This window comes from Macrobrachium rosenbergii, chromosome 3, assembly GCF_040412425.1.
Source record: "Macrobrachium rosenbergii isolate ZJJX-2024 chromosome 3, ASM4041242v1, whole genome shotgun sequence".
Taxonomy (NCBI): Eukaryota; Metazoa; Arthropoda; class Malacostraca; order Decapoda; family Palaemonidae; genus Macrobrachium; species Macrobrachium rosenbergii.
In genome coordinates this window covers 820,792-838,076 of record NC_089743.1, presented here as the reverse complement: position 1 = coordinate 838,076, position 17,285 = coordinate 820,792, and the positions used below count along the sequence as shown (strand labels likewise).

General features: G+C 44.3%; 1 protein-coding gene across 14 annotated transcripts in view; it reads right to left on the bottom strand.

Annotated features, from left to right (window-relative positions):
• The window catches only part of LOC136851844 (nitric oxide-associated protein 1), a 447,511-nt gene that overhangs the window by 380,290 nt on the left and 49,936 nt on the right, over positions 1–17,285 (bottom strand). For all 14 annotated transcript variants that reach the window (XM_067126208.1, XM_067126223.1, XM_067126177.1 and 11 more), the window contains one exon: positions 2,512–3,313. In XM_067126208.1, coding sequence (XP_066982309.1) covers positions 2,512–3,241 — 730 coding nt within the window. In that variant the 5' untranslated portion in view covers positions 3,242–3,313. The remainder of the gene's footprint in view (positions 1–2,511; positions 3,314–17,285) is intronic.

Genomic DNA, 17,285 nt, shown 5'->3' with positions numbered 1-17,285 from the left:
AAATAACAATCAATCAACAATCCCAACAGAAATGAAGAAAACAAAGTGAAACGGCAGGCAGGGCAGAAGGTAGAATAACATCTCCTCACAGAGGGACGGCCGAAAGCAAAGTGAATGCATACCATCCGGGAGGGCGGGACACCCACCAGTCAGGCGGCAGTTAACCCTTAAACGCCTACTGGACGTATCATACGTCGACTAAAATTGTCTGTTGGGTGTCAAGTGGACGTACCATACGTCGACTACAAAAAATTTCAACCTTCGGTCAACTTTGACTCGACCGAAATGGTTGAAAAACACAATTGTAAGCTAAAATTCTTACATTCTAGTAATATTCAATCATTTACCTTCATTTTGCAACAAATTGGAAGTCTCTAGCACAATATTTCAATTTATGGTGAATTTTTGAAAAAAACTTTTTCCTTACGTCCACGCGGTAACTCTGCCGAAAATTTCAGAAATTCTTTTGTCATTTTGTCGTAATTTTTGCACTGTTTTATATTAGCCGTTACGTAAAGTTTTATATATGAAAATGTGCACACTTTCATGTAAAATACAACAAAATACAACCCATGGTTGTAGCTTTTATCAGTTTGGAAATATTTTCATATAAATCTCGATAACTACCAAAATTTCAACCTTCGGTCAACTTTGACTTGACCGAAATGGTCAAAAAACGCAATTGTAAGCTAAAACTCTTACATTCTAGTAATATTCAATCATTTACCTTCATTTTGCAACAAATTGGAAGTCTTTAGCACAATATTTCGATTTATGATGAATTTTTAAAAAAAAACTTTTTCCTTACGTCTGCGCCAGAAATTCTTTCGTCACGTTGTCGTAATGTTTGCACCGTTTTATATTAGTCGTTACATAAAGTTTTATATATGGAAATGTGCGCAATTTCATGTAGAATATAACAGAAAATAACTCATGGTTGTAGCTTTTATCAGTTTTGAAATATTTTCATATAAATCACGATAACTGCCAAAATTTCAACCTTCGGTCAACTTTAACTTGACCAATATGGTAAAAAAAAATGCAATTACAAGCTAAAACTCTTACATTCTAGTAATATTCAATCATGTACCTTCATTTTGCAACAAACTGGAAGTCTCTAGCACAATATTTCGATTTATGGTGAATTTCTGAAAAAAAAAAAACTTTTTCCTTACGTCTGCGCGCGGTAACTCGGCCGAACATCTCAGAAATTCTTTCATCACGTTGTCGTAATGTTTGCATCGTTTTACATTAGTCGTTACATAAAGTTTTATATATGAAAATGTGCGCAATTTCATGTAGAATACAACAGAAAATAATTCATGGTTGTAGCTTTTATCACTTTTGAAATATTTTCACATAAATCACGATAACTGCCAAAATTTCAACCTTCGGTCAACTTTAACTCGAACGAAATGATCGAAAAATGCAATTGTAAGCTAAACCTCTTACATTCTAGTAATATTCAACCATTTACCTTTATTTTGCAATAAATTGGAAGTCTTTAGCACAATATTTTGATTTATGGTGAATTTTTGAAAAAAACATTTTCCTTACGTGTGCGCGGTAACTCGGCCGAACATCTCAGAAATTCTTTCGTCACATTGTCGTAATGTTTGCACCGTTTTATATTAGTCGTTACATAAACTTTTATATATGAAAATGTGCGCAATTTCATGTAGAATACAACAGAAAATAACTCATGGTTGTAGCTTTTATCAGTTTTGAAATATTTTCATATAAATTACAATAAATAGAAAAAATTCGACCTTCGGTCAACTTTAACTTGACCAAAATGGTCGAAAACTGCAATTGTAAGCTAAAACCCTTACAGTCTAGTAATATTCAATCAATTAGCTTCATTTTCCAACAAACGGGAAGTCTCTAGCACAATATTTCGATTTATGGTGAATTTTAAAAAAAAAACTTTTTTTACGTCCGCGCGTTACGGATTCATGCATCATATTGTGATAATATTTTCTTTGTGTTGCTTTGATCGTTTTACAATTTGTTATATACCAAAATCATTGCAATTTAGTGTACAATACAAAGAAAAAAAAATTAATCTGTTAGCTTTAACCGTTTTGTTCACAGCGCGATTTGTATAAAATTATATATGAAATTTTTTTTTTGCGGTCATATATTTCAATATTTATATATGATAATGATATTTTTTTCCCATTTCTGATGGTTGCATACTAAACTTCAGGCAATGACAAAAAAAGGAGCCAAAAATGAACTCTTAATCTTAAAAACTAAGCGTGCTGTGATTTTTTGAAAAAAACTTTTTTTCCGCTTCAGCGCTAACTCCCAAACGCCACCGGCATATGGGAGACGTTTTTGTAAATAGAGGCTCGGCGTTTAAGGGTTAACTACCTAACCACCTTGTTTAAAAGTTAAATGGCCGTTTCCAGCTACAATGAAGCATATTCCTTATGTAAAGACTGATGGTATGTATAATGTGTAGGAACAACTTACAAATACAATATCAACAAATAGCATGAAACTAACCTGGAAGAGCATAATCTTGACAATGAAGCAATGCACCACAACCACCACAAGGCACCCTACTGACAGGAATAAACTGATCACATGTGCCATACTCCACAACATCATCAATATATAGTCCATCCTTTATAACCGGCCTTGAATGCGTATCTTCTGCTCTCATCCGTGACTTGTCTCTTTCTTCAGTTTTCACTAACTTGATTAGACTTTTTTCATAAGCCTGCATTCTATTTGCAATGTCATCCCACACAGTGTCTTTAAAATTACCCCAGTCACATTCCTTAACAGCTTTTTGGTTGATTTTCAATACCTCAGTACTAATATTTTCAACTTCTGTATATGGGAGAGTCACATGAGAGTCTCTCTCCTCATCATCACTGTCTTCTCTTTCCATTTTCTCAAAATCTTTTCTTGGGAGTAATTTCTTCACTATGAGAGGAACTGCATTTTGCTTTCTCTGCTCAAACAATAATCTTTGATATCTCTCGGCAAAATTTCTTCTTGATAGAGGATCTACTCGAACGCCTTTAGAAGCTAAGTGTGAACTATATAAAATATTTTTATCCTGAGCCAACTGTACAATCTCTGGTGGGTTTTCTTCAAGAGAGTTCTCACTTGGGTCATACTTCAACTTAAAATCCTTACTGTGACTTATATTTCTTAGAATATTCAACTTACATCTATAGGCACTTCTTGCTAGTATGCTCTGACACTGAAGAACTCTCATTTTCATGACGGTGTTGTAACTTTTAAACAAAGAATCCCTTCCAATACTTGATAAATTCTTGATCAAAAATACAAAAACCTGAAAAGCAGAAATACTTTTGTTAAATGCAAATTATTCAAAATCTTACAACTAAAAATGACATTTTTACTTTAAAAAAAAGTTTTATCTATACTTACCATGTAATTACATAGCTATAGTTTCCACTTTAACAGCAGCTTAGATTCAAAATTTCGCGAGTAGCGCTTCAATATAGTTTGTGTAGGTGATCAGCCCGTCCCACTAACAGAATATTGGAATGACCTAGCTAACAATTCTAATTCATTTTATGCCTAATGTCCATCAGAGGAGGAGGGGCGGGCTCCAATTCTGTAATTGCTTGGTAAGTATATAAGGGATTTTGACAAAGGAAAAATCTATTTCAGGGGGAAGAACTGTGTCACCCAGTGAAATAGTCCATTAGCACTGATTTCTAGGTATAAATATTGCTAAATATACCAGAGAAAAAGCTAACCATAATGCCAGGGTTACGACCCCTGGATCGAACACCACTAGATGGTGTTGGTATACACAAGGGGTGAGTGGTTGCCACTACCACAGATCTTCGTCCTATAGATTTCTCCAATCTCAAAAACCCGAAAAGGGAGGAGCCATTCCAAAACCTCATCCCCCGTACCTAGCCAACCACCACCCCGGCCGCCATCTTCATCCCAAGTTAGCACCCCCCAAGCTTGGTATGCCAATCGGGAGGGAAAAAAGGGAGTACAGGGATGGGTCACTGGGTGACACAGGTCTTCCCCCAGAAATAGATTTTTCCTTTGTCAAAATCCCTTTTCTGGGCTCGACCTGTGTCACCCAGTGAAATAGTGACAGAGAATCAACCATACAAAAGCTTGGTGGAGCTCTCTAAGAATTACCTTAATGGAGCTAAATAAAACTATGAGAAAATTAATGTGTTTTAATAACCCAAAACATTCATATTAAAGACAATTAACATTATAAGGTACACAGTCTAAATCATAAAATAACTAACACCAAGACACTTAAGGCTAACAAAAGATTCAAACAGGAAATCCATGAAACGGCCAGGAGTCAGGCTGTGAAGCAGGCCTGACCTAAAGGTTAGAAGGCAGGGCCAGTAAACGAGGTGGGTAGGCGAGAGAAATATAAACAATAGGATAAACTAAGGATACATAAACTAGTCTAGGGCTGGGGGGACAATACTTCCTGCAGCTACTGTGGGGTATTTCAGAGCCTCTAGAGACTTAAGATAGTGGCGTTTGAACCTGTTGGTGATTTCCAGCCCGTATACTTTTTAAGGTCATCAAAATTCATATTATGAAAATATTTAGCTGAGGTGGCCACTGCCCGAATATCATGTACCCTAGGTACTGAATCCGGGTTTGCCTGCTTTATGAAATACAGTATTTGTTGCCTGATGGCCTTTAAGGAAATGGTTCCTCCATTTTCCCTAACAAAAAGAGGGCCTGAATTCCTATTAGAAGTTCTATTTAAATAAGCTTTTAAAGTGTTAACTGGACATAAGGACAGATCCTGTGGAAGGGGAATAATCTTCCAAGGAGACCATCTATTTTGTGGATCCTCAATCTTTGCTAGAAACTTAGAGATCCAGAGACAACAGAACTTCTCCTGACGGGAGGAAATCAACATGGTTTGGTTCTCTAGAGAGAGCAGACAGTTCAGAAATTCTAGCCCCTGAGGCTAGACTTACTAGAAATAACGTTTTCCTTAACAGACTCGAGTATGTACATAATTCATTATCAGTGTCTGATGCTAATTTAAGTACGTCATTTAAGAACCAGGAAACCGTGTGAGGACGGGTTGCTGGTCTAAGACGAGCGCATGCTTTAGGAATTGACAAAAAATATAAGTCTGTAAGGTTAATATTAAAGCCATGTAAAAATATTTTTCTTAAGGCAGATTTTGCTGTAGTAACAGTACTAGTGGCCAGTCCTTTCTCAAATAATGATCTGAAGAAAGAGATTACTAGGTTCGTGGTCATTTCATGAGCTTCAGATTCCCTCAGAAACAATGGTAACTTTTTAACTGCTGAGTCATATTGTCTGAGAGTAGATTCCCTCTTGTCTGATTCTATGAACAGTGTATTAATAGGATCAATGTTAGCGTCTTTCTGAGCTGCAAACTTCATGAAGTCCATAAAGCTAGGACATTCAGAATTCTTGAGGAAGCTGACACAGTCCGAGTTTGTACTACTTGTGTCCATCTTGGACTGGGGATTTGTTTGTGCCGGAGTTTCAACTCTAGAAGAAGAGGAAACCAATTGCTCTTTGGCCAGTTGGGTGCCACAAATGCTACTTGACCTTTGAATGATCTGAGTTTGTGTAAAACTTTCATTAATAGGTTTATTGGTGGAAACAGATAGATCCTTTTCCACCTGTTCCAGTCGATTGACATCGCATCCATGGAATGAGCTAGAGGGTCTAGACTGGGAGCAACGTAACACGGAAGCTTGTGGTTGCTCTCTGTGGCAAACAGGTCCACCTGGAGACCCGGTAACTGAAGACAAATCCACTCGAATGATGCCTTATCCAAGGACCATTCCAACTCCAGCGGAGTTGTCCTGGATAGTGAATCTGCAATGACATTTCGAACACCTGCCAGATGGGTAGCTGACAGGTGCCAAAGATGTTTCCTTGCCAGAGAAAAAATTGCGATCATTACCTGATTGATATGGCTTGACTTGAAGCCCCCTCTGTTTATGCAATGTACAACTACTGCACTGTCCAGTGCCAGTCTGATATGGATCTGTCTGGTTGGACGTAGTTTCTTTAGTGTTAGAAATACTGCCATTGCCTCTAGAATGTTGATATGGAACTGGCGGAATACAGTCGACCATGTTCCTTGAACTTTCTTGTGTTGGGAGTATCCTCCCCATCCGTTTAGGGAAGCATCCGTATGGATTACTAATGATGGAGGGGGAAATTGGAGAGGCACTGACCTTGACAAACTCTTGACTGTTGACCATGGTCGAAGCCTCTTCCTCAACACCGGCGGAATTAGAGACATCTTGTCCCTGTTTCTGCTGTTGGCTCATCTCCGCCATACCCTGTTTATATCCTTCAGTTTGGCTTTCAGCAGCAAATCTGTCACTGATGCGAACTGAAGAGAACCCAGGACTCTTTCCTGGGTACGACGAGAGGCTTTTTTGTTTTTGAGGAACTGCCTGGTAGCTTTGGCTATTTCCCTCCTTTTGGCTGTGGCTGGCAGAAGTGACAGTTTGTGTATGTTTAGGTCCCATTGGATTCCTAACCACTGAAACTGAGCCTCCGGAACTAGACAGGATTTCTTCCTGTTTATATGGAATCCTAAGGATTCCAGGAAGTTGATCACTATGAATGTTGCTTTTCGACATTCCTTGGCGTTGGATGCCCAAATTATCCAATCGTCCAGGTATGCAGCTAACATAATCCCTTGGGCCCGTAGCTGTTGGACTACTGTCTCTGCCAGTTTGGTAAAAATTCTGGGCGCTATGTTGAGCCCGAATGGCATGACTCTGAACGAGTATGCTTGTTTCCCTAGTCTGAACCCTAGGTAAGGAGAGAAGTTTCTTGCAATTGGGACGTGATAATATGCATCTGAAAGATCTATAGAGGTGGTGACGGCCCCACGGGGAAGTAGGGTCCGCACCTGCGAGATTGTAAGCATGCAAAACTTGTCGCATTGAATGTATAAGTTGAGACGAGACAAGTCTAGAATTACTCTTTGCTGGAATGAGTCTTTCTTTGGGACACTGAACAGACGGCCTTGAAATTTCAAGTGTCTCACTTTCTTTATTGCCTTCTTTTGAAGAAGGTCTTTTACAAAGTCCAGTAAGTCTTTGGATGGAGGTTGATGGAACCTGACTGGCGGAGGAGGCCCTCTGCTCCAGCTCCATCCCAGACCTTTTGAAACTATGCTGTGGGCCCACGGACTGAAGGTCCAATGGTCCCGGAAGAGATATAACCTCCGCCTACCTGAGGAGACTCATTGATTGGAAGAGGCCTTACTTCCCTGCCTCCTCAGCCTCCTCTTCCACGGAGAGAGGTCTGGATGCAGTCCTACCTCTGTAGGCGGCTCTGGCTCTACTCCCCCTCACATGCCTGTTGTAGCCTCAAAACACCCCTTGGCTTTCAAACGGCGTTGAAGGCTGGGGACGCTACGAAGGCTGGCGGAGCAGGGGCTTCCTGAGCCGACTGCATCAGTACGAACTGCTGCTGCGGCTGAGCTTTGGAAGTAGAAGGCTGTCTGATCTGAGAGACCAGTACAGCTTGAAGCACTGTTTGAGCCTGGGGTTTCCAATATCTCCTGAACCTCTTCCTTTCCCTGGGTTGAGGTCCGGAGGTCTCGGCGGACTTCCTTTTAAAAGGGAGACCCCAGCGGGAGCAAAGACTTTGATTTGCTCTGGTTGCCTCCGCCAGAACATTATTGACCTCATCCTCAGGGAAGATGTTAGGTCCCCAGACAGAACTCTTCATGAGTCTATTGGGCTCATGTCTGATAGTGGCGTCTGCGAAGACATGCTTCCGGCAGTTTTGTCTCGCCACCACAAAGTCATAAAGGTCCGATTGGAATGACGCTAATAATGATTTCGTCAGGACCTGGAACAGAGGTTCGTCAGGGTAAGTTAACGCTGTTACCTCTGCGATGGTGATGGAATGCAGGGAGCGACTCAACCTGCACTTAGCCTCAAACTCCGCCTTCAGAAGGGCCTCCGGAATCTTGGGAAGCTGTTCACTGAACAAGGTGGAGGCACACTCGGGGTCGAGTTTACCCACTGTGAACGTAGCCGGAGCTCCCGACCAATATTCCGAATCTCCGGGGGAAAAGAAGGGAGGTGGGATCTGTCTCCCGGAGTTGAGGCAGCGGTTTGCCATCTATTCCCGCCTGAATAGTCAATTCTGCGATCTTAGTCGTGCAGGGGGTAGGGATGGAGTCACCTACCGAGAACATCGTAAAACTCCCTTTAAAGGGAGTAAGTTTTGTATTTTCGCACTCCCAGTCACTGAGAGCACGCATCAGGGCGGACTGGGCTTGGTCCCTGGGAAAGATAACTGTTTCCTTCGGGACCTTGTCAGATCTAATCCAGGCTTCCTCTGTTAGCCTGGCATAGCCTGGGTAGGGAGGTACCAGGTCGGGTGGAAAGAACTCCAGTTCTTCCAGACGCCAAGTGCCCAAACCCTCGATGGTCAGGGTATCATTATGCAGGGGGGCGTGTAGAGCCAGCCGCCACGGGTTCCCCCTTATCAAAGGGGGCAGTCTGGAGGCATCCGAACAACATGGGAGTGCTGTACTGCTCCGGATTGGATAAATCCGAGAGCAAGCTTTCCTGGGCCTCCATCCTTTGTGCCAATGACAGCACTGACTGACCAGAGGTCTCCAAGCTTGAAGCAAGCTGAGAGGAAAGGTCTTGTATCCTAGCTTCAACCCTGGAGTCTAACTTCTGCATCAGAAGTTCGGCGAAGGTCTCAGGGTCAAAGTTAGGCTGTGGAGGTTTAGCCTTAGACACCCTGGATCTCGACCCTTTGGACGGGGGAGTAGCCTTACTTGAGGACGCCACTGATTTAAGAGCCTGTGACAACCTTGAGGGAGCTGTCGGATTAGACCTTTGAGGTCTAGAGGACTTTGGTAAGTCCTTCTTTTTTAAGGATTTCACCTTGGGGATAACAGACCTAGATCTGTCCCCAAGGATAGCTGGTTTGGTAAACCCCTGAAAGGAAGAAGAAGAAGAAGAAGAAGGAGAACTAAAAAGGGAACTACCAAGACCCTCTCCCCCTGCCTCACTTACCACCTTACCTTCTACCTGATGGTCCAAATCCACGCTCATCGGCTCGAGGTGGATGTTGATGGCCGCTACCTCTTCCGCCACCTCTCCGCACAGGTTGTCTTCTTGGGAGGGTTGCGTCTCTTGCCGGATCCTCTCGATGACTGGGGCGGCCAATTCCGCTGGCATTGCAGCGGAGATCCGGGCACCGGGGTAGAGGAGATTACAAATCTCCTCTGACAGGACATAAGGATTGCCAGACGCAAAGTTCCTCAGAAATCCGCCGACCCAGATCTTCAGGGTCGACAGCAAAGAGTCACGGATGATTTGGTCAGACTGTAAGAAAGAGCAGGACTTACTGAGAATATTCTCCAATTTCCCTTATATGTCTATATAAGTCATTAAAGTCAAAAAGAGACTAAAGGTTAGCGGTCTCTTAAAACTTACCGACTCATCCACCACTAACTCGTACAGAGCGTAGCAGACTTCACAGCCGTCCAGGTGCCAAACGACCAGGTCCCCAACGTGGATCGAGCAGCTGGAGTGCGATCGGCACACCTCGTGTCCACAGGGTTGTTGGAGAATCGCCGTGCACCCTGGCTCCTGACAACGTACCATCTGTAAGTGGAATGGCGGTACATGAGTAACGCCAAGGCAAGGCCCGCCGGAGTTAGGTCCGGCGGTAATAGGCTACCTTAACACAGATTTATGGGTGATGAAACATGCGTGTCATCAGGCAAAACCCGCCGGAATTGAATCCGGTCATACAGACTGATAAACATAGGTTATGCTACAGAATGGCTAACTATTAATTATGTTAAAAATAAGTACTCTAAGATACTCCGTCGCTATGGTACTCCGCCGTGATTTGCCACTGAAATCTCGTTATGTCACATATTATGGAAACGGCGTAATGTGGCGGAAAGGAGTGTTCGTATATGGCCCATCTCTCACTCGCCCAGGGCGGAAACCACATAGTGGAAAACGCCAAATAAACCGAAAACCATACCCACCAGAGTGGTAACATGGACGATAACAACGAAAGATCCGACTAACCTGGCGGAGACTAAACATAGCGTAACTCATGATTGTATCTCTGGGACAGTGTTCGACGCTCCAGCTATAACTGTGGAAAGCAAGCAAACGAAACACCACCCAATAAGGGAAAGGTAGCAGAGTGGCGGAAGCGCGGCGAACGGCGACCAGTTGGGTGGGTAGCACCCTCTGAAAGCCGAATGAAACCTCCCCACGGGGGTGCCGAACGCAAGCGATTGGTTTCCCTCTGCTAGGAAGACGCCCAGGTCACTCGCCAAAAACTAACTGATCAGGTAAAGAAGGACTAGGCTATATACACGAAATAACCTGTGCAACCTTCGATCCCAGCCTACCTTCCAAAACCAAAACTTTTGGCTTGGTCAGGAAGGCCAGAATGAGCGCTACAGGTGGGGGGGGGGGAAGAACCTCGCATAGCCTAGCCACACCCTCCAAAACCGACAGCCTAGTCACGTGGTAGACTATGAATAGAGGAGACCCTTCACTATTCTAACCTCACCCTCCAAAACCTAACGGCCTGGTCAGGTGGGCTATGGGTGAAGAGCAACTCTCTCACTAGCCTAACCTCACCCTCCAAAACCTAACGGCCTGGTCAGGTGGGCTAAGGGGAAAGAGCAACTCCCTCACTAGTCTAACCTCACCTTCCATAACCTAACGGCCTGGTCAGGTGGGCCAAGAGAGAATGAGGAACTCCCACACAAACCTAACATCTCCCTCCAAAACCTCAAAACGGCCTGGTCAGGTGAGCTAGGTAGTCTGAGCATTGTGTAAAAGCGCCTATCCTGGCTAGCCTAACCCTTCAAAACCGAATTACGGTTCGGTTGAGTAGGCTAGGCTAGAATATACCTAATCAAATAAAACTACCTGACGTCAAGAATACTAACATAAAGTTAACCATTCGATGTGAGAAGTTTAAAAATATATTTACTTATAAATACATAAATGACTCAGCGTCAGAGAGGTCCAAACAACATCCGTTATACGGGAAGCGGGGATACCCAAAATGGCCACCTCTGACGCCGAATCGTACACAAAAACTAATCCAAGAATAGGCATGTCATCCATCCTTGTACACATCAGTTATGATCATGAAAATAATAATACCACCATCGAGAAGGCACCAACTCGCTGGTGGAGGAAGGAAACCAGAGAAAAGGGAGAAAACTATGATCAGAAAAAGGGAGGGGTGTACCTCCATCCCTAGCCTAGATCAGTCATGATACGGGCTCCCTAACCTCCTACCAGCGAAATGGTAAATTCTCCAAATAAGGCTCCAAATGGAATGGAGCCTGGATAAAAACTAGCAGAAACATTCTGCTAATAAAATGCGAAGACTGAGGGTCAAGCATGGCAGAGGCAGACACAGCCCACGCCCGGCGCGTGGAACTATTTACCTTGGTAAACAATATACGAACAGTCAAAAATGATGCCTCTGTAATAAAAAACCAAAAGGAAATGGTACTCAACTTAGATGGTGGAAACTCCTGATGGGATGACATAATGAATATGCAGAAAAAACCAAAAAACAACACCAAGGAAAAACACGGTGTATCTAGGAAGGCGTGCTAAATTGGAATGAAGATGGCGGCCGGGGTGGTGGTTGGCTAGGTACGGGGGATGAGGTTTTGGAACGGCTCCTCCCTTTTCGGGGTTTTGAGATTGGAGAAATCTATAGGACGAAGATCTGTGGTAGTGGCAACCACTCACCCCTTGTGTATACCGACACCATCTAGTGGTGTTCGATCCAGGGGTCGTAACCCTGGCATTATGGTTAGCTTTTTCTCAGGTATATTTAGCAATATTTATACCTAGAAATCAGTGCTAATGGACTACTTCACTGGGTGACATAGGTCGAGCCCAGAAATAAAACTTTATTTTATTATAAAAATGTCATTTTTATGTAAGTAACTTACCAAGTAATTACATAGCTGACTACCACATTGACAGGTGGGATACATGGACATAGTATTCTACTCCAAAAACATTAAGTCATGTAATGAATTTGAAATAGAAAAGTTGCTAGCATTGAATACAAAGCTTGTCGTTCCTTATTAGTAAAGAGAGCCTGCAGTATAAAACTGCAACTGGTTGACGCTCAACTTAACCTGTAGTGGTGTGGCAGTAGTGCCAAGGGTTGCCTCTACTTAAGTGGGAGCTTTGAAGCGAAGGAGTACTCTGATGGCTACCAAAGCATCAGTGGAAGTTATGCAGCTAAGGAGTTATCCAATAGCTAGCAAAACTTTAATAGGTGCCCTTGCCCTGGGCTCAGTACCAATGTAAAAATCAACCAGATACACTGTCACCTACAACGAAATAACACAGCCACCCATCCACTGAGAGTGGTGGGTGCTCCAGGTATTTTGTACCTCCTGGCTCCTAAAAAACTATACCTCACCAGAAGGTGAAGAGATAGTAGGAGAAAATCTTACGCTTTCTCCTGCCACACCATGCCAATCACTATCCTGTGGTACTGCAGATTTTACATGGTACTTAGCTGGCGCCAGTCTGGAATTGGCGCCAGGCGAGCTGTGGAAGCTCGCGGATTCGTATAAATATCTCACAAGTACCCTCAAACTTCACCCATTGCTCGGCAGACCAGTGTCCCTATCCTTGTGAGGTACTCGGAACGAGCTCCTGGCCGCATGTCAGGCGTAGAGTTCGCTCATTTGATAGCTCAAATGAGCAGACTCTACGCCTGACATGTGGCCAGGAGTTCGTTCCGAATACCTCATGAGGACAGGACCAATGTCCCTATCCTTGTGAGGTACCTCACTAGGATAGGGACATTGGTCAGTCCCTCGCATTCTGGGAAAACCTGTTGGTTCTACAGGTATTAAGACAGAAAGTGGTCTAGGCTGTCCACTCTCACGTCTTTCTACCTTCAGGATATTGCCCACAGACCCTGGGACACTTTCCCTGGGTCCTGTGGTGGCTGCTCACCAAGTTGTGTAGCTCACCCAGCTCCCATAGTGGACAGTTTGCATCTCGTCTAAGGTTTTCGGTGGCTAGAAAGAAATCATGTTCTTGAACACTTTTTCCTCAGTTGAGGCAGTTCTAAAGAAGAGCCATCAACACCCGAGCTTGAGATGTCAAGTCCTCTGAAGATGGTACCGTAGCACTCTAACTGGATGCAGTAGTACCTTGTTACGATCACTACCAACCATTTCCTAGATGGGACTGAACATGACTTGAAAGTCTTCGCTATGAGTTCCAGGATAAACTTGAGCGTGACAGAACCTCATCTCCTCGAGTGCTGCAGTCTTCCTCAAGGCCGAGGACTCTACAGACAAGAAGACTAAGTAGGAGACCTCCCTCTCCAGGTGAGCTTACCTATGGGTCTGCATCACCTTCTGGGACCCTAGCACCGTTCCCATGCGAGAACGTGCAAGGGGTGAGGCTACACCTATGCGTCGGGTTTTCACTCCCTCTCAGAGTTGGGCCCAGGTCCATAGACTGGGGAACCTTAACAGTGTCATGGGAGTCCGTGGGACTCTATCCAGCAGCAGAAGAACAGTACCTGCCCAGGGATATGATTTCCCTGGACCCATATTGGTGACACAGGGGCCTATTGGAGCCCTGTGCATCTCCAGTGACACAGGTAATTCCCAAGGCACAGGGTTCGTGGAACCCATGCAACAGTTGTTACCAATACCAGTGGGTCCAAGGAACCCTGTGGAGTGGTGGAAGGTTCTTCACCAGCCCGGGAAGGTGACTTCCATGGACTGGTGTTGGTGGCATGGGTGTCCATGAAGACCCATACCTCTGTTGCTCCCGTGGCACTGGGGTCCAAAGAGCTCTGCACAATGGTTCCCAAGTCCATAGAGAGGGGATAGCAACTGAGAGATCCCTTTGGCCTCTTCTGAGGCCTCTGGGAGGTTCCAGGGATTGGAAAATCTGCATAATGTGTGGATGTAAGGCCCAAATCCCTGTCACCTGACACTGGTGGTTGAGCTTATATGCCATATGTTCCAGTTCTCCAGAATGTACCTGGCTAACAGCTCTACTGAGTGTGCAACCTCCCACTTGTACACTTGCACTGTCAACATATAAAGTTGGAGGGAAACCAGTCCCCCCACTCTGTTGACATAAGTTATTCTCGTGGCGATGGGGGTACTGACACTCATCAGCACCACAGACTAGCTACTAAGGCCCTTAATCTCTTTAAGTGATAAGGAAGCTGTCTTGAGTTCCAAGATATTTATGTGGAGGTGTTTGCTGTTCCAGTTCCGCTCACCTGAAAACAGCAACTCTTCCAGGTGTGTGCCTCTTCCCTCGGTCGATGTACCTGGGAATAGGGGCATGACAGGAGGGGGAGTGTGAAGGGCCATTCCAATGAGGTTCCTGTCGTCTAGTCACCAGGCTAGTTCCTGATTCATTTCCTCACTGGGAAGAATGGGAAGGAATAGGGAGTCCCTTATCGGAGACTAGAACTCCTGCAATCTTCACTGAAAGGAACAAAGGTGGGGCCACTCATGAGGGACCGGCTTCCCCAAGGGCGACAGGATGAACAAGGACAACTTGTCACTGTCGAGCTGGTTGTTCCTTAGCGACAGGAATAACTGTACTCTTCTGTGACCCTGCTGATATGGGACTGAGATTGTAACACCAGCATGACAGGACACTAAGTGTACTGCTCGAGTGTGAGATCGGGCTTCTCAAACTTGAACAAGACTGCCAAGTCCCGAAAAATTAGAGAAGTTGCCTCTTGTCCCCAGACAAAAGATGGATATGTATTTGGAAATATGAAGTTTTCATAATAAAACTAATATTGTAATACTTACCTGAACACCTGAATTAGCCCTTAATCCCACTAGCCCGAACAACTCTCAACTACCCATCCCACTATAGTGGGAATTTTAACAGCCAGCGTTACCAACGCTGCAGGTAAAATCTTGTCACTTGAGCTACCGTAACAAACGGTTGGCAACGCTGACACAGGTGTGCGCCGACACGCCCCATTTTCGTCAATTGCTTTATTCAAGGTCAAAATTGATGTGGGGAAGGAGGGTGGGAATCATTCAGGTGTTCAGGTAAGTATTACAATATTAGTTTTATTATGAAAACTTCATATTGCAATACACTCCCTGAACACCTGAATTAGCCCGATTAACAACATTTAGAGGAGGAGGGATCAATTCTATTGCACGCCCCTTTGACAACCGCAGAGATGGTAGCTCACCAATCTGCTCTGCATAAGATATCCATTTAGCCAAACACTCACCATATCAATCAATGGTTTCAGTGAAGAGACCTGTTGGAGAGTACTTTGATCGAGTCAGGTCAGTACTCTCGGCTAGGATACCTATCTAGTTAAACACTCATCTTATCAATCGTTGCTTTTGGTGATGAGACATGATGGAAAGTACTTTGATCGCCCGTCAGGTCCGTACTGTCTCAGTCCGTCGACCTCCCATGTGGTTCTTCAGAACCTCTCATGTATGGAGGAGTACGGTGACCTCCCATGTGGCTATTCATAGCCTCTCATGTATGGAGGGAAATGAAGCAGTGTGCCGAGGCCCTGATCCTCCGGATAAGGTCCGACGATCAACGAGCGAAGAAGTATCTCGGTGCCGACGAAATAGCCTAGCCTACTAGAGTACCCCCTTGGACTCTCGTAGGGAAACTATCAAAGACTAAGATACTTAAAACGTACTAAACCTATGTTCATGTGATTATATTATCACTGTTGCCTAAGAATTCTAAAGACTAAAAGGAATTCCTCTATCTGGTTAACCTAAGAATCTCTTCACTATGTGACTACCGCATCAGCTAAATAAACGCCCCTAGAAAACAGACTTCGCCGCTAATGTGGCCTAAGAGACTAACCCTCCACACTAAGCGAATACCACCTCAGCTAAATGAACACACCTTAGATAATAGACTTCGCTGCTACACGAGCAAAATAGTGCGACATCTCATGATCTCAGAGTCATTGGTGTTGCTACTGTTGTTAGTACTACAACTATAAACTGAAGTTTGATGTTCGACGCGCGTTCTCACATTCAAACAGTTTATGGACAATGAAGCCCCGCCCACAAAGTCAGGCTCGAACAGACTTTTTCAAACCATTCGACAATGTGTTCGATAACCAAATACCCGATTCACACATTCGAACATCACTTCAAACACAGGTCTGCGAACCGCGTTCGACGAAAAGTTTGACCGTGTAAACACCCCCTTAAGAGAATAACCCTCCGAACCTCCGATTTACCCCCTCAGCTAAATGAACGCACCCTACATAATAGACTTCGCCTTGCAACTAGGTCCAGCACGTGAGGGTTTGGAAAATAACGGAAAGAATGCGGTTGACTGAGAAGTAGTAGTTTCGCATTGGTAGGGACAACGGAACTTCCGTACGGAGCTCTAGGAGTTCCGGAAACCAAGCGTGTTAAGGCGAGCTACTAGAGTCCAGGTCATCTTGACACTCTCCCGTAATTTCCCTATTACTTGATTAATGAGACCAGATGGAGGGAAGGCGTACACTTGCATGTGATTCCAACTTGTAATGTCACCTTGGTGACTATTGAAATAGGGATACCATTAGAGAAATAATCCGGAAGACGATGGTTTAATCATGTTGCAAATAAGTCGACAGTTGCTGGTCACTTACGGAGAACCTGACATATTACTTCCAGAGTCAAAGTCCACTCTCCCCCCTAATACCTGAACGAGAGCGACCTAGCAAATCTGCCCGTACCTTGAGACTCCCGATATAAATTGGGGAAGAAGATACACTTTCGTTCTTCGCACCCTCTCAGGACTAAATGCTATAGTATAGTATTGAGTTCTGTGAGCCTGTTCCCCTCCGAGTTCTTCAGATACGACACGGCAATTACGCTGTTGCTAAACATAGCCACTACTCTGTAGCACACTAAGACTGAGAACAACTGAGGGCTTCCTTTACAGCATTGATTTTCCCAAAGATTTATTGACTACTCTCGTTCCGAGGCCTGGATTCCTCCAAGGCTGATTCCCAACCTTGATCTGAGGCATCTGTGTACAGATGAACGTCAGGAAGAGGGGAGTCGATAGACCTTTCCCCTGTCAGATGCATTTCTGACTACCACAAACGATCCTGAGAGTTATCAGATTGACAGCTCAAAGACGGAACTATTCTTTAGGGCTAGACCACGGATTCCAGGGGGGTCTGGTTCTGGAGATAGAACTCTCGGCATTCTATCCGGTTTGCCCATAATACGATTAGGGTGGGGATGATTG